Source organism: Triticum aestivum, chromosome 1D (genome assembly GCF_018294505.1).
Source record: "Triticum aestivum cultivar Chinese Spring chromosome 1D, IWGSC CS RefSeq v2.1, whole genome shotgun sequence".
NCBI classification, from domain to species: Eukaryota; Viridiplantae; Streptophyta; class Magnoliopsida; order Poales; family Poaceae; genus Triticum; species Triticum aestivum.
In genome coordinates, this window is record NC_057796.1 from 104046684 (window position 1) to 104071786 (window position 25103).

Genomic DNA, 25103 nt, shown 5'->3' on the forward strand with positions numbered 1-25103 from the left:
TCCGTTCCGTATTACTTCTCGCTAATAATCAGGGACAATTTCCTGGTCAAAAAAAATCAGGGACAAATTCATGGGAGGCAAGTGCTTTTCTTTTATTAAGAGTGGCTTTTTAAAATCAAAATGTAGCATGAATCGGATAAAATACAAAATGAATGACACCCGGTCACAAAACAAAAATTACGAGGTCAGCTATAAAATAAATAAGTACTCCCTCCGTCCCATAATGTAGGACGTTTTTTGGCACTAGTCTAGTGTCAAAAAACGTCTTAGATTATGGGACAGAGGGAGTAGATATAATGGTATCAGTAAACTTTAGCTATAGCTTCAGCAATGTTCTCATCAGTATGTGCAATTAATTCAAATTCTATGATTTTTTTTTAGTTCACACCTTTCTTCAACATAGGTGACCACACTAATGTAGTCATGCTGACAACTCCAGTTATCAGATGGTAAAAAGACTGAAAAAGTGCGTGTAGTGAAGTCTGCTTTTATTTTCTTGACCATTTTTGCATAACTGTCCCATATCCTTGTTCTAGTTTGTCTAAAAACTGGTTTGCAATTAGGAGTACGAGCAGTTTGAATATATTTGGTAAAAACAACACTCATGAAAATCTAATATTAAATCATTAGCAGCAATTAAACGACAAAGAGCTTCTCTCTGAACATTAACATCATAACTGAAATTACGTACCAAACCGTTAGGGTTGAACTTGAGTGTGCTCTGTTTTACCGCATGTTCTCTATCCTTCTTGGTGTGTGCATCGATATGCCTCTTCAGGTGTCCGGTTCCTCCTTTACCTCCCGCGGACAACACATTCGTGCATCTTTTGCACTTAGCTCTAGTCTGGCGGATACCATCCACCTCAACTATTTCTTCATCGAAGTGCTCCGACACCTCGGAGGTTTTGCAAGGAGCACTTTTTGCACCGGTGGTGGTGGAGGAAGTGTTGGCACTAGTGGAATGGGTGCTAGATTGTGAAGGTGGTGTATTGTCGTCGAGAGGAGAAAATATGGTATTGTCGGGATTGGGATCGACAAAGTCGGGTATGTCAAGATCGAAATCACTTGCTTGGAAGCTATCAAACTGCTTGTTATCAGTCATGCTTAAGTGTGGGAAAGGAGGGGTGGGCATCTTTATTTGTAGCAAAGAAAATTGGCAAATTTTGGACCAATTTACGCTTCCAACAGCTAAAAATTCAAAATTACGCCTAAAAATGTTACAAATGCCCCTAAACAGGCTAAAAAAGGCCCCCCAAAGCTAAAAGTGCATTGGCCCCACTCTCATGTCCTCTCCCCATGGTCGGCACATGCCCCCATCCCCCCCACTCCCCTTTGGAATTTGAATGCATGTGTCGTGCTTGGGCTGGCCCAGTTACTTAACTTGACGTGTCGTGCTGGCACATGCACCTCGTATCGTGGCCAGGCACAACCCCAGGCGTGCCGCGGGCCTAACACATCTTGTTTAGTCATGTGTCGGGTACATGATGTGTCAGGCATGTTTCCTTCTAGACCGGCCCACGAAGCACGACCCATTCAGCCAAGTTTGCTCAGAGCCCGTATTACCTCACCCAAGTTGAAATGAACCACCAATGTGATGCAATGTAGGTATGAAAATCACTGCAGACTACCAAACACGACCCCACATCGACTTCCTTCTCCGCTCCGCTAGTCTCAACTCACCGCTCACACAAACCAATCCAGTGAACCGAACCACTCGTTTCCTCCTCCTTCCCTTCATTTTCCCCTCCGCTGGACTTCCCTCGACTCGGCTGGAGCTGTTGGAAATATGCCCTAGAGGCAATAATAAATAGGTTATTATTATATTTCCTTGTTCATGATAATCGTTTATTATCCATGCTAGAATTGTATTGATAGGAAACTCAGATGCATGTGTGGATACATAGACAACACCATGTCCCTAGTAAGCCTCTAGTTGACTAGCTCGTTGATCAATAGATGGTTACGGTTTCCTGACCATGGACATTGGATGTCGTTGATAACGGGATCACATCATTAGGAGAATGATGTGATGGACAAGACCCAATCCTAAGCCTAGCACAAGATCATGTAGTTCGTTTGCTCAGAGCTTTTCTAATGTCAAGTATCATTTCCTTAGACCATGAGATTGTGCAACTCCCGGATACCGTAGGAATGCTTTGGTGTACCAAACGTCACAACGTAACTGGGTGACTATAAAGGTGCACTACAGGTATCTCCGAAAGTGTCTGTTGGGTTGGCACGAATCGAGACTGGGATTTGTCACTCCGTGTAAACGGAGAGGTATCTCTGGGCCCACTCGGTAGGACATCATCATAATGTGCACAATGTGACCAAGGAGTTGATCACGGGATGATGTGAGTTACGGAACGAGTAAAGAGACTTGCCGGTAACGAGATTGAACAAGGTATAGGGATACCGACGATCGAATCTCGGGCAAGTAACATATCGATAGACAAAGGGAATTGCATACGGGATTGATTGAATCCCCGACATCGTGGTTCATCCGATGAGATCATCGTGGAACATGTGGGAGCCAACATGGGTATCCAGATCCCGCTGTTGGTTATTGACCGGAGAACGTCTCGGTCATGTCTGCATGGTTCCCGAACCCGTAGGGTCTACACACTTAAGGTTCGATGACGCTAGGGTTATAGGGAAAGTATGTACGTGGTTACTGAATGTTGTTCGGAGTCCCGGATGAGATCCCGGACGTCACGAGGAGTTCCGGAATGGTCCGGAGGTAAAGATTTATATATGGAAAGTTGTTGTTCGGGTTCCGGGAAAAGTTCGGGTTTTTCGGTATTGTACCGGGAAGCTTCCAGAAGGTTCCGGAGGATTCCGGAGGGGTCCGGAGGTCCGGAAATTTGTTCCACCACGTCCAATATAGCAGCATGGGTTGTAAGGGGGCGCCCTAGCCTTAATGGGCCAGGGGCACCAGCCCCCCCAAGGCCCATGCGCATGGGAGAGGGGAAACCCTAAGGGGGAGGGCCTCCACTTGACTTGGGAGGCACTCCTCCCCCTTTGGCCGCCCCCAAGCCCCATCTAGGGCTGGCCGCACCCCTTGGGGGGAAACCCTAGATGGGGGGCGCAGCCCTCCCCCTCCCCTATATATAGTTGAGGTTTGGGGATGCCCAAGACAGGAGAACGTCTCTCTTTCGACGCAGCCCTACCCCTCTCCTTCCTCCTCCTCTCCCGCGGTGCTTGGCGAAGCCCTGCGGGATTGCCACGCTCCTCCATCACCACCACGCCGTCGTGCTGCTGCTGGATGGAGTCTTCCCCAACCTCTCCCTCTTTCCTTGCTGGATCAAGGCGTGGGAGACGTCACCGGGCTGCACGTGTGTTGAACACGGAGGCGCCGTTCTTCGGTGCTTAGATCGGAATCAACCGCGATCTGAATCGCTACGAGTACGACTCCTTCATCCGCGTTCTTGCAACGCTTCCGCATTGCGATCTACAAGGGTATGTAGATGCACTCCCCTTCCCCTCGTTGCTAGATTACTCCATAGATTGATCTTGGTGATGCATAGAAAATTTTGAATTTCTGCTACGTTCCCCAACAGTGGCATCATGAGCTAGGTCTATGCGTAGTTTCTATGCACGAGTAGAACACAAAGTAGTTGTGGGCGTCGATGTTGTCAATTCTTCTTGCCGCTACTAGTCTTATCTTGTTTCGGCGCCATTGTGGGATGAAGCGGCCCGGACCGACCTTACACGTACACTTACGTGAGACAGGTTCCACCGACTGACATGCACTAGTTGCATAAGGTGGCTAGCGGGTGTCTGTCTCTCCCACTTTAGTCGGAACAGATTCGATGAAAAGGGTCCTTATGAAGGGTAAATAGAAATTGGCATATCACGTTGTGGCTTTTGCGTAGGTAAGAAACGTTCTTGCTAGAATCCCATAGCAGCCACGTAAAACATGCAACAACAATTAGAGGACGTCTAACTTGTTTTTGCAGGGTATGCTATGTGATGTGATATGGCCAAAAGGATGTGATGAATGATATATGTGATGTATGAGATTGATCATGTTCTTGTAATAGGAATCACGACTTGCATGTCGATGAGTATGACAACCGGCAGGAGCCATAGGAGTTGTCTTAATTTATTGTATGACCTGCGTGTCATTGAATAACGCCATGTAAATTACTTTACTTTATTGCTAAGCGCGTTAGACATAGAAGTAGAAGTAATCGTTGGCGTGACAACTTCATGAAGACACAATGATGGAGATCATGGTGTCATGCCGGTGACGAAGATGATCATGGTGCCCCGAAGATGGAGATCAAAGGAGCAAAATGATATTGGCCATATCATGTCACTATTTGATTGCATGTGATGTTTATCATGTTATGCATCTTATTTGCTTAGAACGACGGTAGTAAGTAAGATGATCCCTCACTAAAATTTCAAGAGACGTGTTCCCCCTAACTGTGCACCGTTGCGAAGGTTCGTTGTTTCGAAGCACCACGTGATGATCGGGTGTGATAGATTCTAACGTTCGAATACAACGGGTGTTGACGAGCCTAGCATGTACAGACATGGCCTCGGAACACATGCGAAACACTTAGGTTGACTTGACGATCCTAGCATGTACAGACATGGCCTCGGAACACAAGAGACCGAAAGGTCGAACATGAGTCGTATAGTAGATGCGATCAACATGGAGATGTTCACCGATGATGACTAGTCCGTCTCACGTGATGATCGGACACGGCCTAGTTTGACTTGGATCATGTATCACTTAGATGACTAGAGGGATGTCTATCTGAGTGGGAGTTCATAATCAGATGAACTTCATTATCATGAACATAGTCAAAAAGGTCTTTGCAAATTATGTCATAGCTTGCGCTTTAGTTCTACTGTTTAAGATATGTTCCTAGAGAAAATTTAGTTGAAAGTTGGTAGTAGCAATTATGCGGACTGGGTCCGTAAACTGAGGGTTGTCCTCATTGCTGCACAGAAGGCTTATGTCCTTAATGCACCGCTCGGTGTGCTGAACCTCAGTGTCGTATTAGGATGTTGCGAAACATCTGACATACACGTTTTGATGACTACGTGATAGTTCAGTGTGTGATGCTAACGGTTTAGAATTATGGCACCAAAGACGTTTTGGAACGTCGCAGAACATATGAGATGTTCCGAAGACTGAAATTGGGATTTTGGACTAGTGCCCACGTCAAGAGGTATGAGACCTCTGATAAGTTTCTTAAGCCTGCAAACTAAGGGAGAAAAGCTCAATCGTTGAGCATGTGCTCAGATTGTCTGAGTACTACAATCACTTGAATCGAGTGGGAGTTAATCTTCAAGATAAGATAGTGATGGTTCTCCATAAGTCACTGCCACCAAGCTATTAGAGCTTCGTGATGAACTATAAAATATCAGGGATAGATGATGATCCTTGAGCAACTCGCGATGTTTGACACCGCGAAAGTAGAAATCAAGAAGGAGCATCAATTGTTGATGGTTAGTAAAACCACTAGTTTCTAGAAGGGCAAGGGCAAGAAGGGATACTTCATGAAACGGCAAATCAGTTGCTGCTCTAGTGAGGAAACCCAAGGTTGAACCCAAACCCGAGACTAAGTGCTTCTGTAATGAAGGGAACGGTTACTGAAGCGGAACTACCCTAGATACTTGGTAGATGAGAAGGCAGGCAAGGTCGACAGAAGTATATTGGATATACATTATATGAATGTGTACTTTACTAGTACTCCTAGCAGCACCAGGGTATTAGATGCCGGTTCGGTTGCTAAGTGTTAGTAACTCGAAATAAAAGCTGCGGAATAAACGGAGACTAGCTAAAGGTGAGATGACGATGTGTGTTGAAAGTGTTTCAAGGTTGATGTGATCAAGCATCGCATGCTCCCTCTACCATCGAGATTTGGTGTTTGCGTTGAGCATGATTGGATTATGTTTATCGCAATACGGTTATTCATTTAAGGAGAATAATGGTTACTCTGTTTATTTGAATAATACCTTCAATGGTCTTGCACCTAAAATGAATCTCGATCGTAGTGATACACATGTTCGTGCCAAAAGAAATAAAATAGTAATGATAGTTCCACATACTTGTGGCACTGCCATTTGAGTCATATTGGTATAGAACGCATGAAGAAGCTCCATGTAGATGGATCTTTGGACTCAGTTGTTTTTGAAAAGATTGAGACATGCGAACCATGTCTATTGGTATATATGCATGAAGAAACTCCATGCAGATGGATCGTTTGGACTCACTTGATTTTGAATCACTTGAGACATGCAAATCATACCACATGGGCAAGATGACTGAAAGGCCTCGTTTTCAGTAAGATGGAACAAGAGAGCAACTTATTGGAAGTAATACATTTTGATGTATGCAGTCCAATGAGTGCTGAGGCATGCAGTGGATATCGTTATGTTCTTACTTCACAGATGATTTGAGTAGATGCTGAGTGTATTTACTTGATGAAACACAAGTCTGAATTATTGAAAGGTTCAAGTAATTTCAAGAGTGAAGTTGAAGATCGTCGTGACAAGAGGATAAAATGTCTGTGATACGATCATAGAGATGAGTATCTGAGTTATGAGTTTGGCACACAATTAAGACATTGTGGAAAGTGTTCCACAATTAATACCGCCTGGAACACCACAGTATGATGGTGTGTCCGAACATCATAACTGCACCCTATTGGATGTGGTGCATACCATGATGTCTCTTATCGAATTACCACTATTGTTTATGGGTTAGGCATTAGAGATAACCGCATTCACTTTAAAAGGGGCACCACGCAATTCCGTTGAGACGACACCGTTTAGAGAAACCTAAGTTGTCGTTTCTTAAAAGTTTGGGGCTGCGAAGCTTATGTGAAAGAGTTTCAAGCTGATAAGCTCGAACCCAAAGCGGATAAATGTATCTTCATAGAAAACCCAAAACAGTTGGGTATACCTCCTATTTCAGATCTGGAAGCAAAAGTAATTACTTCTAGAAACGAGTCCTTTCTCGAGGAAAAGTTTCTCTCGAAAGAATTGAGTGGGAGGATGGTGGAGACTTGATAGGGTTATTAAACCGTCACTTCAACTAGTGTGTAGCAGGGCACAGGAAGTTGTTCCTGTGGCACCTACACCAATTGAAGTGGAAGCTTATGATAGTGATCATGAAACTTCGGATCAAGTCACTACCAAACCTCGTAGGACGACGAGGATGCGTACTACTTCAGAGTAATGCGTAATCCTGTCTTGGGAGTCATGTTGTTGGACAACGATGAACCTATGAGCTGTGGAGAAGCGATGGTGGGCCCATATTCCGACAAATGGTTAGAAGCCATGAAATCCGAGGCATCTTTAAGAAGAAGACGGACGTGGACGGTAATGTTATCGTCTATGAAGCTCGACTTGTGGCAAAGAGTATTTCCACAAGTTCAAGGAGTTGACTACGATGAGATTTTCTCATCCGTAGCGATGCTTAAGTCCGTCGGAATCATGTTAGCATTAGCTGCATTTATGAAATCTGGCAGATGGATGTCAAAACAAGTTTCCTTACCAGTTTTCGTAAGGAAAGGTTGTATGTGATACAATCAGAAAGGTTTTGTCGATCCTAAGGATGCTAAAAGGTATGCTAGCTCCAGCGATCCTTCCATGGACTAGAGCAAGCATCTCGGAGTCAGAATATACGCTTTGATGGAGTGATCAAAGTTTTTTTGGGTTTATACAAAGTTTGTTAGAAACTTGTATTTACAATAAAGTGAGTGGGAGCGCTACAACATTTCTGATAAGTATATGTGAATGACATATTGTTGATCCGAAATGATGTAATATTTCTGGAAAGCATAAAGGGTTGTTTGAAAGGAGTTTTTCAAAGGAAGACCTGGATAAAAGCTGCTTACATGTTGGGCATCAAGATCTATAGAGATAGATCAAGACACCCGATGATACTTTCAAAGAACGCACACCTTGACATGATTTTGAAAGAGTTCAAAATAGATCAGCAAAGAAGGAGTTCTTGGCTGTGTTACAAGGTGTGAGTATTGAGTAAGACTCAAGACCTGACCACAGCAGAAGAGAGAGAAAGGACGAAGGTCGTCCCCTATGCTTTAGACGTAGGCTCTACAGTATGCTATGCTGTGTACCGCACATGAAGTGTGCCTTGCCATGAGTTGGTCAAGGGGTACAATAGTGATCCGGGAATGGATCACATGACAACGGTCGAACTTATCCTTAGTATCTAGTGGACTAAGGATTTTCTCGATTATGGAGGTGAAAAGGAGTTCGTCGTAAAGGGTTACGTCGATGCGAACTTTGACACTAATCCGGATGACTCTGAGTAGTAAACCGGATTCGTATAGTAGAGCAGATACTTGAAATGGCTCCAAGTAGCGCGTGGTAGCATCCACAAGATGACATAAATATTCGTAAAGCACACACGGATCTGAAAGGTTCAGACCCGTTGACTAATAACCTCTCTCACAAGCATAACATGATCAAACCAGAACTCATTGAGTGTTAATCACATAGTGATGTGAACTAGATTGTTGACTCTAGTAAACTCTTTGGATGTTGGTCACATGGTGATGTGACCTATGAGTGTTAATCACATGGTGATGTGGACTAGATTATTGACTCTAGTGCAAGTGGGAGACTGTTGGAAATATGCCCTAGAGGCAATAATAAATAGGTTATTATTATATTTCCTTGTTCATGATAATCGTTTATTATCCATGCTAGAATTGTATTGATAGGAAACTCAGATGCATGTGTGGATACATAGACAACACCATGTCCCTAGTAAGCCTCTAGTTGACTAGCTCGTTGATCAATAGATGGTTAAGGTTTCCTGACCATGGACATTGGATGTCGTTGATAACGGGATCACATCATTAGGAGAATGATGTGATGGACAAGACCCAATCCTAAGCCTAGCACAAGATCTTGTAGTTCATTTGCTCAGAGCTTTTCTAATGTCAAGTATCATTTCCTTAGACCATGAGATTGTGCAACTCCCGGATACCGTAGGAATGCTTTGGGTGTACCAAACGTCACAATGTAACTGGGTGACTATAAAGGTGCACTACAGGTATCTCCGAAAGTGTCTGTTGGGTTGGCATGAATCGAGACTGGGATTTGTCACTCCGTGTAAACGGAGAGGTATCTCTGGGCCCACTCGGTAGGACATCATCATAATGTGCACAATGTGACCAAGGAGTTGATCACGGGATGATGTGAGTTACGGAACGAGTAAAGAGACTTGCCGGTAACGAGATTGAACAAGGTATAGGGATACCGACGATCGAATCTCGGGCAAGTAACATATCGATAGACAAAGGGAATTGCATACGGGATTGATTGAATCCCCGACATCGTGGTTCATCCGATGAGATCATCGTGGAACATGTGGGAGCCAACATGGGTATCCAGATCCCGCTGTTGGTTATTGACCGGAGAACGTCTCGGTCATGTCTGCATGGTTCCCGAACCCGTAGGGTCTACACACTTAAGGTTCGATGACGCTAGGGTTATAGGGAAAGTATGTACGTGGTTACCGAATGCTGTTCGGAGTCCCGGATGAGATCCCGGACGTCACGAGGAGTTCCGGAATGGTCCGGAGGTAAAGATTTATATATGGAAAGTTGTTGTTCGGGTTCCGGGAAAAGTTCGGGTTTTTCGGTATTGTACCGGGAAGCTTCCAGAAGGTTCCGGAGGGGTCCGGAGGTCCGGAAAATGTTCCACCACGTCCAATACAGCAGCATGGGCTGTAAGGGGGCGCCCTAGCCTTAATGGGCCAGGGGCACCAGCCCCCCCAAGGCCCATGCGCATGGGAGAGGGGAAACCCTAAGGGGGAGGGCCTCCACTTGACTTGGGAGGCACTCCTCCCCCCTTTGGCCGCCCCCCAAGCCCCATCTAGGGCTGGCCGCACCCCTTGGGGGGAAACCCTAGATGGGGGGCGCAGCCCTCTCCCTCCCCTATATATAGTTGAGGTTTGGGGCTGCCCAAGACAGGAGAACGTCTCTCTTTCGGCGCAGCCCTACCCCTCTCCTTCCTCCTCCTCTCCCGCGGTGCTTGGCGAAGCCCTGCGGGATTGCCACGCTCCTCCATCACCACCACGCCGTCGTGCTGCTGCTGGATGGAGTCTTCCCCAACCTCTCCCTCTCTCCTTGCTGGATCAAGGCGTGGGAGACGTCACCGGGCTGCACGTGTGTTGAACGCGGAGGCACCGTTCTTCGGTGCTTAGATCGGAATCAACCGCGATCTGAATCGCTACGAGTACGACTCCTTCATCCGCGTTCTTGCAACGCTTCCGCATTGCGATCTACAAGGGTATGTAGATGCACTCCCCTTCCCCTCGTTGCTAGATTACTCCATAGATTGATCTTGGTGATGCGTAGAAAATTTTGAATTTCTGCTACGTTCCCCAACAGGAGCAGCGTAGTATGTCTCCTTCATTCCAATGCTAAGGAACCCTCTGCCTGCCTCGAATTCTTGATCTTTCGCTCGCAAATCAAACTTGTTCTCCCTCCAGAAACAAACCAACCCAACTTGATCTTTGGCTCCAACAACCTCAATCTTTAAGCCTAAGGTGAACCGCCATCCAACTCTGCAATTGCAATCATCGATTTGTTGATTCGATTCATTTCAAAATCCCCAACTGAATGTGTAGCCACTATTCGGATTCAGATAGAAATAGTTGTAGATTATACTGAGGAGTGAGGGCCTGCTTGATTTCATTAGAAGAAAAAATAACAAATGAATTAACTTTGATTTGTAGGCAGTAGAGAATTCATTGAATTATATTGAATTGCAAGCTGTGGATGACACTTGGTTAAGCTTGCGCATTTTTATCCTATGAATTTCATGGAGGAACATTTAGTGTGTATTCCTTATCGACGTACACACTTCATTACTAATATGCATATAGATGAGAGGTTTAATGGTAAAAAATATAGTCAATCTTTCCATTATGCTAAGCTTGTTGAGACAAACAAGAGTGTCGCTTATAAGCTTGTTTACAAGCTTCTCAAATTGGTTCTAACACTACCAGTAGCAACAACTAGTGTTGATAGAGTATTCCCTTCAATGATTTATGGGAAAAACAAGCTACAAAAAAAAAGGAGATCAACTCTTAATGATTGCCTGGTTACATTTATTGAGAAGGAATTCTTTTTCAAGTGAAGTGTGATGTTGTCATATCTCGCTTTCAAGCCATGATAGAGTGTATGCCCGTGTTGTAGTTTTCTTATCTATTTTGAAGTTTGCTCACATTTTAAGATATTGTGCTATTATGAACAATCTTTTCACAAAAAAATTTGAACACCCAATGTTGAATTCCTCGATGCGCCACGCGGCCAGGCACGACCCAGGCATGCGGTGGGACGCAAACCCTATTCAGCGCCTTCAGCGCCCGTTATAGGGCTTTTCGCAAACGGGTGCACGCACCCCTCCTCGCTAGGCCGACCATTTACCATTTATTTTATCTGTTTAAACCGCAAAAAACAGCATGCAAGTGTGATTCCATACCGCAACCTCCACGTTTAATTTAAGCTACGGTAGCCAACTAGGCAACTAACATGATGTGATTTGTTACATCATTTTTCCGCTTCTCTTCCTTCTTCTTTTCTTTTTATTTTTTATTCTTTCTTTTTTTATTTTTTTCTAAAAATGTGTGAATTTTTATTTATCAAAATTGATGTTTTTTTTCAAATTCATGAACCGTTTTCCGAAATCTGATGAAATTGATGAAGTTTTTTTTAATTAGTGTACTATTTTGAAAATTCGAAAACTTTTCTTAAAAAATCGACGAACCTTTTTTTTATCAAAATTGATGAACTTTTTTCAATTCCTTCAATTGCTTTTTAAAATCTGATGAACTTTTTTCAAATTTGTGATGTTTTTCTCAAAATTGATGAAGTTTTCTTGTTTTTGTGAACATTTTTAAAAAAACCAGGAACTATTTTTCAAAATTGATGAACTTTCTAAAAATTCATGAATTCTTTTTGAAATTTATGTTTTCTTGTTTCAAATAATTTGTACTAGGATTGAAACAAGGGTCAAATAGTGTTGTTTTTGGATATAACGCATCATCGCGGTGCAGTGGTTATTGCGCTAACTCCAATGACTTAGGCATGCGGGTTTGCACCCCACATCTCGTTGAATAATAACGTTGTAGATTATTTTTCTTGCTGGACGTGAACGATGTTGGGCTGGCCCACTACTGCTCGCCTTCGAGTGCCAACTAGCCTAAGTGACGCTGAGGACGCCGAAGAGGAGGGCTCGCGGTAGGGCCAACACATCTTGTTTAATCCTATGTTGAGCACGCCTTCTTTTGGGCTCGCCCATGAAGCACGACCCGTTTGGTCAGGTTTTCTTAGAGCCCTTATTACCTCACCAAGCTGAAATGAACCACTGATGCGATGCAATGGAAATGTGAAAATCATTGCAAGCTCAATTTAGTGCTCACACCAACCAGCCCACTGAACCGAACCACTCGTCTTCTTCTCCTCCCCTTCGTCTTCTCCTCCACTGGACTCCCCTCGACTCAGCTAGAAGCGACGTGGTGTGAGTGTTTCATCCCAACGGTAAGGAAGCCCTTCGCTCGCCTCGGATTCTTGATCTTTCCCTCGCAAATCAACTCGTTCTCCCTCGGCAACAACCTAGTTAGTCACAGATTGTTTACCTTGGCGCATGGCGATTGAATTCTCAAGTCACGCCGGCTCACGGGATGCATCCCCGCCCGTTACGCATCATACTAGGCTTTTCAGGCGTCGGCGCTCGCTAAGCTATTTCGTGGGCCACAGTCCAATTCCCTCTCAGCCGTCAGGCTTGCTCGCGAGCTTTGTTGTTTTTGTACGCTATTCTTACTGTACTGAATAATTCGTGCAATAAAAGTTTCATGAATTCGAAGAACCAAGTAGTTTTGGAAAAAGTTCGAAGACCGGTTGATCGTTCACGATCTAAAACGGAAAAAACATATTTCAAAAAAAATCAGTAATTTAAAAAATGTCATTTTAAAAAAAGTTAACAAAATTTGAAAATAGTTTGCCGTTTTGAAAAAATCACCAAATTTGAAAAAAAAATCACGAATTTTGAAAAGTTCATAAATATTGGAAAATTTGTGAAAAATTGTAAAATATTTCCTGGAATTTTTAAAAAAGTTCAGAAATTTGAGAAAGCAAATTATAAAATTCGAACAAAAGAGTTCAAAAAAAATTTGAAAACAAAATTTGCGAAATTTAAAAAATAACTAATTAAAATTTAAAAAGTGTTCACACATTTAGTAAACGGAAAAGAAAACTTAAAAAAATAGAAACGGAACAAAAGACCTGGTCCAGATAAACCAGAAACAAAATAGAAAAAAAAAACGACTGGGAAGTTTCCCCAAAAATCCGGCTATGATCATGTGGGCCGGGCCTTTCAGGGGCGTCACGTCTGGTTTGGCGCACCCCATGATCCGTTTTGTATCCCACACCATGTAGACTTTGAGTAATAAATTTGGTTTAACCCCTCAAAAAAAATGTGGGCCGGGCCTTTTAGTAGGGACGGGGGGATCGGGCGTGGGCGCCAGTTAGCAGAATAGCAACTGCCGCCTGAAGCGCCGAATAGGAAATGGGAAAAACGAACCAGCGCACCGAACTCGTGTTCTCCTCCTCTCCTTGGTCTTCTCCTCCACTGGACTCCCCTCGACTCGGCTGGAGGCGGCGTGGTACGGATCCTTCACCCCAACGGTAGGAAAACCCTTCGCCCGCCGCGGATTCTTAATCTTTACCTCGCAAATCGAACTCGTTCTCCCTCCGGCAGCAACCCAGTTAGTCGCGGATTGTTTGCTCTTGGCGCGTGGCGATCGAATTCTCGGGTGGCGGCGGCGCGCGGGATGGATCCGCCCGCTGCGCATCCTGCTAGGGTTTACTGCCTTTTACCCCCAAATCCTTCCATTTTTGTGTGTGTTTTATATGATGGTTTTGACACGATCTCGTTTCCCCCCAAATTTTGTGGGGTTTAACTAAACCCTCACCCGGTGCTTTAAGTCTGCCCCTAGAGTCTAGAGAGGAGTTTAGTTGATGTATTTCCTGAGAATCGGGGTAAAGATGTGCTACCCGTATTGAGACTAGGGCAAGTAATTCTTTTATAGAGTCTTCAAAAGTCCTCCTTGAAATTCATTGTGAGAAAGTGTCCCTCTTTTTGTGGGGCCTGACTATAGAACCAGGTTGAAATGTTGCATTTCAAGGACATATGATCTGGGTCCTTTTTTCCATTAAAATTTTGCTTTGTTAGTTATCTTATCCCGGAATTGCACATTAATCTGAACAAAGAATTAACTGGTGTTTACAGCACGGTAATGGACTTTGCGCTTGTATGTACTGGTGTTTTTTTTTCATTTAGTAAAATCGATCATGTTAAGAGTGCTGTCATGCCCTCATAACAAAAGCTTGAGCTGACTAATTTGAGCAGGCAAGAAGCTGTGATTTTCCTTTTAACTGGCAGGAAGCTGTGATTTATTAGGTCATGTTCAGTAAGTTTATAGCAATAGTAAACCCATTCCCGCCTTTTGGTCATTACGGTAGGCTACCCCACTTCCAAAATTATCATCAATAATAGTAGAAATCTAGTAGTTGGAATCTTGGGAGTTGGAATGGTAGACCACAGCAAGAGATGTCCTCTCTAGTGTTGACTTAAGCACAGGCAAATGAACTAGCCGGGACGATCTTGTGTATGCAATAACGCTACAGACCACACACGGTCCAAAACACTGGTGCCTGCGTGTGCATGTCAATTGCGTATAGAGGTGTTTGATTGCTGAGCTGTAGCTGCGTTGGTTAAATGGGAATCACCTTATTGTTTTGGATTTCTTATTTTCCTTAACTATAGTTTGTATTGAGGTTGGTGCGAAATTGTCATACAAGAATGCTTCAGCACTATTCTTTTGGTAAATTTGTATAATTTGGCAAAGAGCTCCCTCTTTAGAACAATTGTGTATGTTATACAGCAAATAGGTTTAAATTCCTTAGAGTGTATAATTCACAGCAAATAAAACCATGAATGTGAGCTTTCACTGTAGCATGCGTAGTATATTATTTTGTTTTCTATAAAAAGTAGAAGCACCATGGCTCTGTGTTCATCTGTAGGAAATGTCAAGTAGAAACACTTTGTCCTTTACATTTCCCCCTCTTTACTACCACCTCCGATCCTAATAAGTGTTGCAGTTTTGAACTAACTCCAGTTCAAAACTGTGAAACTTATTTTGGATCGTAGGGAGTACTCACTCTGTAAAGAAATATAAGAGCATTTAGATCACTACTTTTAGGGAGGGAGTAGTATTTTATTTGTTGCTGATAGTTTGATTTGTTGTTTGTTTATGGACAGTAAATTTGCAATGGGTTGCCCTATATAACAGAAGGAAATCTCGTTTTTGTTTTTCTGCCCTGTAATCCTTAAGAACGAAGCATAATATTCATTGAAGGATTGTTGCACCACTTGAAGGCTGATGTTCATGTTTAAATTTGACTTTTGGCAGGTAGTCAACCATGGTTTTCCTTCTGGCAGAGATGTGCTGGAATGTACTGATCTCAGCTGGTCAGCTGAGCCCCAAGGGTCTGCTGCTCCGCAAGTCTATCATTGTGCGTCTTCTGGAGGACGTAACCAACAGGAAGGCCTCCAAGGAGCATGGCTACTACATTGCTGTCAATGGGCTGAAGGAGATATCTGATGGGAAAATTCGTGAGCTGACCGGAGGTGTTCTTTTCCCGGTCACATTCACCTGCATCACTCAGAGGCCTATGAAGGGTGAGATCATGGTCGGCTCCGTGGAGAAGATCCTCAAGCATGGCGTGTTCCTCAAATCTGGGCCAATGGAAAACATCTTCATGTCGGCGAAGTCAATGAGCGACTACAAGTACATGGCCGGCGAGAACCCCATGTTCATGAAGGACTACTCGAAGCTGGAGAAGTACACCATCGTGCGCTTCAAGGTCATGGGGTTCTGCTGGATGGAAGCAGATCGCCAGTTCCGGCTCCTCGCGACGATGGCTGGTGATTTCCTTGGGCCGCTGTGATCAGCTTCGACAGGTTAAACATGCATGGTCCCTGCTTTATATTGTGTTATCCTGGTGGATGATTGGATGGGTCTGAGATGTGTTACGTGTTACTTGCAGTCTGAACTTCGTTGTCGTGATGACTGATGGCACATAGTTGCTTTAACTTGTGGAGTTGATGCGAGCTCTAGCTGTGATGCCAACGACACTTCGCTCTATATTTCAACACATCTGTGCGCAGGCGTGGGTGTGCGTGGTTTGAATTTACTAGGATCTGCAATGTGCATCGGAGTTTCTATCCCAGGCAAAAATGCATAATCCATTTACTTGGACTTTAGAAACTCTAATAAAGGTCTCCCCGCCTAGCCCCGTTCCGGCGGTGCATCTAGCATCGTTGGTGGACGTGTGGAGTTGTATCTTCGGCAGATCTATCTTTGGTGGATTTGCTCTGATCTCGTCGTTGTTCGTCTACGTTCGTGTGTCTTCGGTTTGGATCCTTCCGATCTACGTTATTTTTCATCGGCGGCGGTTGCTGTTCTGGGTTGCTGGTCCTATGGGGCCTTAGCACGACACTTTCCGACTGTCTACTACAACAAGTTGTGTCCGGCTCCGGTGATGGAGGGGTGATGACGGCGGCGCGCCTTCAGCTCGCTTCGGTGCTTGTAGTCGTCGCTAGGTGGTCTACGAATCTGGATGTAATTTTTATTTCTGGTATTCGTTGTACTGCCTTGATTAAAGATGAATAGATTGAAAGTTTTTCCGAAGTAGCTCCACCTTTCAACCTAGTCAAGTAAAAGCTGCAACATCCGGACGCACACCTAGCCGCCGCCTCCAAGAACCCTAACCCTAGCTTTCTGCCTCCCACCGGCGCCGGCGCCGGTCCATCCCGTCTCCGGTGGTTCTATGGCCATGGAGGCGGAGTGGATCTCGGCCCTTGCCGGTGGGAGGGCTCCGTTTTTAGATCTTTTTTCGAGCTTTTGTTAGGGTTTGTGTCCTGCTTAGGAAGGCGAGACGGTGACGGCTCCCTGAAAATGGAATAAAGGTCTCCCCGCCTAGCCCCCGTTCCGGTGATGCGTCTTGCATCGTCGGTGGGCGTGTGGAGTTGTGTCTCCGGCGGATCTGTCTTTGGTGAATTTGCTTGGATCTGTTCGTCGTTCATCTTCGCTCGTGTGTTTTCAGGTTGGATCCTTTTGATCCACACTCTTCGTCCGCGGCGGTTGCTGTTCTGGTGCATTGGTTCTACGGGGCTTTAGCACGACGACTTCCCGACTGTCTACTACAACAAGGTGTGCCTGGCTCCGGCGAGGGAGGGGCGATGACAGCGGCGCGCCTTCGGCTCGCTTCAGTGCTTGTAGTCGCCGCTAGGTGGTCTACGGATCTGTCTTTGGTGAATTTGCTTGGATCTGTTCGTCGTTCGTCTTCGCTCGTGTGTTTTCAGGTTGGATCCTTTTGATCTACACTCTTCGTCTGCGGCGGTTGCTGTTCTGGTGCGTTGGTTCTACGGGGCTTTAACACGACGACTTCCCGACTGTCTACTACAACAAGGTGTGCCTGGCTCCGGCGAGGGAGGGGCGATGACAGCGGCGCGCCTTCGGCTCGCTTCAGTGCTTGTAGTCGTCGCTAGGTGGTCTACGGATCTGTCTTTGGTGAATTTGCTTGGATATGTTCGTCGTTCGTCTTCGCTCGTGTATTTTCAGGTTGGATCCTTTTGATCTACACTCTTCGTCCGCGGCGGTTGCTGTTCTGGTGCGTTGGTTCTACGGGGGTTTAGCACGACGACTTCCCGACTGTCTACTACAACATGGTGTGCCTGGCTCCGGCGAGGGAGGGGCGATGACAGCGGCGCGCCTTCGGCTCGCTTCAGTGCTTGTAGTCGTCGCTAGGTGGTCTACGGATCTGTCTTTGGTGAATTTGCTTGGATCTGTTCGTCGTTCGTCTTCGCTCGTGTGTTTTCAGGTTTGATCCTTTTGATCTACACTCTTCGTCCGCGGCGGTTGCTGTTCTGGTGCGTTGGTTCTACGGGGCTTTAACACGACGACTTCCCGACTGTCTACTACAACAAGGTGTGCCTGGCTCCGCCGAGGGAGGGGCGATGGCAGCGGCGCGCCTTCGGCTCGCTTCAGTGCTTGTAGTCGTCGCTAGGTGGTCTACGGATCTGTCTTTGGTGAATTTGCTTGGATCTGTTCGTCGTTCGTCTTCGCTCGTGTGTTTTCAGGTTTGATCCTTTTGATCTACACTCTTCGTCCGCGGCGGTTGCTGTTCTGGTGCGTTGGTTCTACGGGGCTTTAACACGACGACTTCCCGACTGTCTACTACAACAAGGTGTGCCTGGCTCCGGCGAGGGAGGGACGATGACAGCGGCGCGCCTTCGGCTCGCTTGTAGTCGTCGCTAGGTGGTCTACGGATCTGGATGTAATTTTTATTATTTCTATTGTTCGTTGTACTACCATGATTGAAGATGAATAGATTGAAAGTTTTTCCTGAAAAAAGAGAAAGTTTTTCCGGAAAAAAAAACTCTATAAACAGGCGACTTCGAGCGCCAGGTTCCCAAGTAAATCACAATCGAGATGTCTGGGAGGACCTTAAACCTTGTAAAAGAATACGAAACTACTCTTTTTTTTAGGGAAGAAATATGAAACTACTATACGGACGATGTTTCCTTAGCCGATTTGAGGACGACAGTAAATCTGCGGCTGGGCTATTTTCAGAGTCGTGCAAACATTGGCTGGACGGCTATGCACACGACAAGCCGTCCAGCCAGGTACCACCCGGCTCATCTCATTTTACGCTATCTTTAGAGTTTGTTTTATATTTGTTTTGGGATGGTTCTAGACCCTTCTTTGGCCGGGGTTTTTCCTCCACTTTTTCTGGGGCTTTTCCTTTTCTTTTTCTTTTTTCAATTTTCGAAATTATGAATATTTTAACATTTTTCCAGCTCATATTCTTTACGAAAATGGAAACATTTCCAAAATTTGGGATCATTTTAGGATTCACAAACAATTTTCATGAAATTTTGAACATGTTTTGAATTTGTGAACAATTTCCGAGGACGTGAACATTGTTTGTATTTCTGAACATGTTTCAAAATGATGAAAGAACATTTAATTCACGGGTACAATTTGGAATTTGTGAACATTTTTCAAAATCATCAACACTTTTTGAATTGATGAACGTTTTTTAAATCACAATTTTTTTCAAATTGATGTACAATTTTGGAATTCACGGACAATTTTTAGATTCATGAAAACATTACATAATCACAAATATTTTTTGAGTTCATGAACATTTGTTGAATCCCATAACACCTTTTGTATTCATCAACAATTTTCAAATTTGATAATAGTTGTTGAATTCTCAAACATTTTTTGAAATCTCAGACGTTTTTTCAATTCATGATTTTTTATATTGTCACATTTTGTATTTACGAACATATTTTAAATTCATGACTTAAAAATTTATGAACTTTATTTGTGAATATTTTTCAAATCCGCTAATGTTTTTGAATTCATGAATATTTTTTGAACTGGTGCATATTTTTTTCGAACTTATGAATATTTTCTTAATCTTCAAACATTTTTTGAATTCAGAAATATTTTTTGAACTCCTGCACATTTTCGAACTTAAGAATATTTTCTAAATCTTTGAACACTTCTAAATTCATGAATGTTTTCCAAATTCGTGAACATTTTTTGGTTTCATGATTTATTTTGAATTCACGAAGTATTTGTAGATTTCGCAACATTGTCTAATCAAATTCTTATACTTTTATCAACTTTTGGTGAACATTCTATGAATTTTGTAGAAAAGAAAAGCAAAAAATGAAAAAAAATGAATGTGCCGCGCACCTCACACTGGGCCGGCCCAAAATGACACGGATTGGAGCGCGTTTGCTCGCAGGTCCATAGGAGGTCCCGATGGGAAATGTATCCGGTGCACCCACACTTGTGGTGCTACCAGTGCACCGGATGCCATAGAACATTTTAAGAAATTGAAAAGAAAAATCTCGCACATTGACACAACATCAGTGTATGTTTTTTTTTAGAAACACCTGCAATTTTATTCATACTTATAACAATTACAGGTACACTTATTCGGATCTAAAATCCAAGAAAATACAAAGTAACTCCTATGACTACGAATTACAATGATATCTATTGGAAACACCTTCTTCGCTGCATCAATCTCTGTTAAAAGAAATACTCCAAAGACTTCGGTAAAAAGGCTGCAATTGGACTGGAGCACCGATATTGCCACTCTTTCACCCGCACGAACATTACCAATAATGGTTTTTGAAAGCACCTTGAGTCCCCATCCAAAAAGATGGGAAGCCTTGATCGGTGAACGTACTTGGGCCGGGGATGATCCCCTAGAAGTGCAGGACGTCGGATCACAAAATCTTCACCATGATGTCGATGAAACACTTCAACTTCACGAAGAATCAAACCAACAAAAAAAGTTTGACACACCAACCTAAACTCATCAGATTCGAATAATCGGATCTGCGAGGACAGAAAATTCTCTAACCTCATGACATCGCCAAAAGAACGAGAGTAAATTTATTCTCACAAAATACGATGATCACTAGACGATGACGAAAATCGTAGTACTGTGAAGATGCGAGGGGACCAAAAAATTCCTGGCGGCGGCGGCGCTGCTGCAAACCCTCGCTTGTCCGTTTTGATGATCTGGTGGTTCCTAACATCAGTGTAACAACATTTAAAACATTTCTTGAGATCCAGAATTGAGGTCAATGCCATAATGAGCCAAAAACTAAAGTCACACTTATGTTATGTACTACTATTCAGTGATTAATTTGTCTTTTGTTTTTCAAGCTATGTTTCGAATTTTGACTTCAAATTTTATGACAGCCTACATTGATGTTGTGTGAATGAGCTAATTTTTTTAGACATTTTAAAAATGTGCAACGTAAGTTGGGTGCACTGGTTCGGCCATGCAGGGAACTACGAACCCTCAAAAATAGAAAGCAGAGAACTACGAACTTGCTGTGAGGCTATTTGTGCCAATAAACACAACAAATACAACTTCATGTCATGATCTAGCTTGAGTAGCTCCCCCTTGTGAGAGGTCAGATCGAGGAATGCACTCACATTTCAGCGGTAGTGCCACTTTCACCCCTCTACGGAGCATAAAGCGCGCTATAGAATTTATTTCACTTTTCGTAAATTGGTGTTGCTTAACCGTGAAGTATGAGCGCCCTAGTACACATGGATGTGGTTTCTTTTCAGGCTACTAGTGCTTCATTAGCTTTAGCTTTGGATTGGAGTAGGGAGGGAAGATTCGGACGGGGGCAGCCGGGCTCCACCACGATCGCCGATCAAACGCAGGGGCGGGGTGACCGGGCCATCCATCGCCGTGATTCCCGCATCCACTCGTTGAGCGTTGGACCCACCAACTAGAGTCACTGATCCGCCCGTAGAGACTCCACAGGAAGTCGTCGGCACACACAACCAACTATTCGTACGGACTCCTGCCGTCCCTCTCTACATAAACAGACCTTAGCTAGCTGCTGCTCACTCACACGCACACTGCCAGTGACTGAGTGAGCTAGTCTTTCTTCTTCTGAAACCATGTGCGAGTCCGCCTCCCTACTAGCTGCAGCCGGAAACCAAGATGGCCACCACCAAGGGGAAATCAAGACAGCCGAGATGGACACGAGTGGCCTGCTGGACCCTTCCTCGGCAGCCCTCGGCCCGAGCCCTCTTCCCACGCCGCCTCCACCGCTCGTGTTCTACGAAGACGATTACCGGTACTACTACGACGACGACAGTTGCTTCCAGGAGAACCAGGAGGGCGACGACGACGCCTATCAACTCCTCGAGGACGAGGAGGAGGACGTCGCCGCCACCGGGTCGCTTGCTGCCAGGCTACGTGAGCTCGTCCGCCAGAAGCTGGCCGAGGTGAACGCCTCCAGCGCGGTCGTCGCGGGGCTCGGCCTCGTCGGGAGCGCCGTCGGCGCCTACTTCCTCTGGCCCGCGGCCGCGGCCACCGCCACCGCCGCCACCATGGCAGCACCCGGGGCCGCCGGTTTCCTCATCTCCCGTGCGGCGTTTGCGGCCAAGCCGAAGCTCTACTTCCAGATCCTCCGCACTGCCGGAGCGGCAGCGGCTGCCGCCGCTTTCGCCCTGTAGCTGCACGGGAGGGCAGGCCACGCACCCACTGCTTAGTTTCGTCTCGCGCGCGCCGTTCGTGTGTTGGCCGTTTGCGTTGCTTATATATCGCCAATAATGGAGCAGTCAGTTTGTCTTGATGATTAAGCGTCCGTGTGTAGTGCGTATATCTTTCAGTAGATCGATACGCACTGGTATGCCTAGTACTCCATCTCTACTTTTTCAGTGTGTGTAAGGTTGGAGCTATACCATCTGCGATAAGCTAAATCTTTGGTTTAAATTGTTCAAGCAATACTAAAGCTTCTTACAAGATGATGTTTGCTCCTTTATTTGTGTTGATCTTTAGATTACTCGTTTCCTTTAAACTGCACTTTAGCTATACTAGCAAAAATGCCCGTGCGTTGCAACGGGAGAAAATTTAACTTTCCTAGCATAGACTAAAGTATAAAACATTATTTAATTTATGATCCACCACAATTATTCCCAAGATGAAAAATAATTATGCTTTCAATCATACAATCTTTGCAAAATGGTCATAGTTCAGTTTGCGGCTTCGTAATGTCATTCTCACCTCCATGCCACAATCAAATGAGAAAAACAAAAAAATTGTTTCGGAATAAGCCCATCTTGGCCGACTTAGGGGAGAAATAGAAACGTATTATTTTTCGTTGCTCCACAATTGAATCGAAGAAAGAAAAAAGAGTGGAGCAGCCTAGCTCAGCCCACGTGTCGGAGAAACATAAAAGGTGTGTGGTACATTGGTATATAGATGACGGCCGAAACTATAATTGGACGGAAGAATCCTTCCTTCCTTTAATATTAATATATAATAATTAGTATACATAAAAATGGGATTAGGGCAACAAAGTGACAGGAACTTTACATCGGAGCAAAATTTCGATGACCTCATCGAGGCGATGACGGAGTTTGCAACATCTGGTTCATGACCATGGAGGGCACGGATCATGTTGCGTGCAGCCAACAACAACAATTAAAGCATCAACAAAATATAGGAGGTTGACGGCATCTCGATTAATATTGTTGTGAGTAATTGGATAATTTTCTTACAGAGCACGATGATTATTGTTTGAATGGATGAACATTTTTTATAACTTGTGAACATTTTTTTAAATAGGTACACATTTTCGGAATTGGTGATTTTTTTTGAAATTAATGAACATTTTTTTTACGAACATTATTTTTTATGCATGAATATTTTGAATCGATGAACTTTTTTTCTGAAATTCACGATCATTTTTTATTTTTGTGAATTGTTTTAAAAATTCATGAACATGTTTTGAATTTGCAGAACTTTTGTTAAAATTCATAAAAAATTTACTACTTGAGATTTTTAAAATTCAATTTTTTTAATTTAGAACTTTTCTGAAATCCCAAATTATTTAATGAAGAAAAAAAAGGATAGTCCTCGCTGCTAATGGGCCGGCCCAATAGGGCGCGCGGGAGAATAGCATATAAGATAATATTCCTCCATCCTGTTAACACGTTGTGGGTAGGCGGACTGGTTGCGGCCGAACATAAGAGGGCAGGGCTTTGAGTCCCAGCAAAAGCAATATATATTTTTTTTAACGCAAAACGGCGACGGATGGACGGACGAGAAACATAAAACGTACGAAAAAAAATCTGATGGACCAAAAATAGTGGAGAAACAATCCGTCCTTTAATATTAGATATAGAATATAGATATAGATATAGATACTAGCAAAAATGCCCGTGCGTTGCTACGGGAGACACAATTGATGTGTATTTAAATTTAGTTAGAATTAGATGAGCAAAACACAATGATAGTTCATGCGAAATTTAATGCGCACCAAAATTTTAGACCCACACAATAGGAAGTTATATAGGATTCCAAATGAACTTGAATTTTCTATATAGAGCTATGATTCATTGCCATATTCTAAGTTAAAATAGAACTGGTTATCTTCTCCCGACTTGAAATATATTCCATGATGGTTGTAGATGTGGTGTTGGCATGTGCTGCGTGGCTGGTGAGCACCAATTGTCAGCGATTCGTGCCGCTGTCACACAATATTAACAAAATAAAAAAAAGTGGAAATACCGGCATTTTACACAAACAATTCTAGAAAACAAAAATAGTAGGTGTCAAGCTCTAGAGGTCCTAAAACATGGTTTCAATTGTAATAAGAAGACGTACTGCCTTATCTCTCTAAATAACATTAATATTAATAAAAAGCATAAATAATGAGATGACACGGTTGATTGATATATTAATACATTTTATGGAAGACTTTAATTGACTCGGTAACATGTGATTTGCTTTTATTATGGGCCTGCAGAGGTCCATAGGAAAAAATGTTGTTAGCGTCGATACAAACGGCCATTGTTGCAACGGGAGAAACAAAAAATTGTACATTTCTAGAGACACATTGTTGTTGCTAATTCTTCTTTTCGTCACCATTGTCAATGGTGGTCAAGTTTGTCCGGATCACACGATCCTCCTCAACCATCTTCAAATATTCAACCCATAATCAAATCATTCCTTTTCGGATCATACAGTCAACCGTCTTCAAATATTCAGCCTACAATCAGATCCTTCCTTTTAATTATTAGCCTCACATAATCCTTTTTACCTTATTAATTTGCTACTTTCCAAATACTATTGGAATCTTAGAATCAACATGCTGTGAAGCAAGAGCAGAATAGGAGACAGAGAGACACGGGACAGAAACAATAACTCAAATAGGGGATCAGCATGATGCTACTTGATCGGTACCAAACCAAGATGCGTAACCATGATAGCTGGTGCTGAACTCATATATACACACTAAATGTTCTGATATGCCAAAATAAATGCATTAGAATCTTTTTAATTATCCCAACTATTTTTCAGAGATTGCTCTGACGTTGCTAATTATGATGTTGCGCTATACTGCTATTTCATATAGAGGGAGGTCAGGGAGGAGAGCAGCAGCCTGTTGCGATTTTGTTCATGCTGCTG

At 43.7% G+C, this 25103-nt stretch overlaps 2 protein-coding genes across 3 annotated transcripts; both read left to right on the forward strand.

The window, feature by feature from the left end:
- The first annotated feature begins 13575 nt into the window (after window positions 1-13575).
- On the forward strand, window positions 13576-16211 carry LOC123166313 (DNA-directed RNA polymerase V subunit 7). 2 transcript variants are annotated; one of them, XM_044584106.1, is made up of 3 exons: window positions 13576-13691; window positions 15479-16029; window positions 16116-16211. In XM_044584106.1, exon 2 carries the CDS (start codon window positions 15489-15491, stop codon window positions 16014-16016), a length of 528 nt encoding a protein of 175 aa, XP_044440041.1. In that variant the 5' UTR covers window positions 13576-13691; window positions 15479-15488; the 3' UTR covers window positions 16017-16029; window positions 16116-16211. The 2 variants fall into 2 exon arrangements, with proteins under 2 accessions (XP_044440041.1, XP_044440033.1); XM_044584098.1 differs by having other exon boundaries at window positions 15479-16211.
- A 5307-nt stretch (window positions 16212-21518) lies between these two features.
- Window positions 21519-22435, forward strand: LOC123180587 (uncharacterized). Its single transcript, XM_044592662.1, has one exon. The coding sequence runs from the start codon at window positions 21584-21586 to the stop codon at window positions 22142-22144; it is 561 nt and encodes a 186-aa protein (XP_044448597.1). The 5' UTR covers window positions 21519-21583; the 3' UTR covers window positions 22145-22435.
- The last annotated feature ends 2668 nt before the right edge of the window (window positions 22436-25103 follow it).

Excerpts from the sequence above, each read along its gene's own strand:
- LOC123180587 (XM_044592662.1), top strand. The coding sequence starts at position 21,584 with ATGTGCGAGTCCGCCTCCCTACTAGCTGCAGCCGGAAACCAAGATGGC.
- LOC123166313 (XM_044584098.1), top strand. The coding sequence starts at position 15,489 with ATGGTTTTCCTTCTGGCAGAGATGTGCTGGAATGTACTGATCTCAGCT.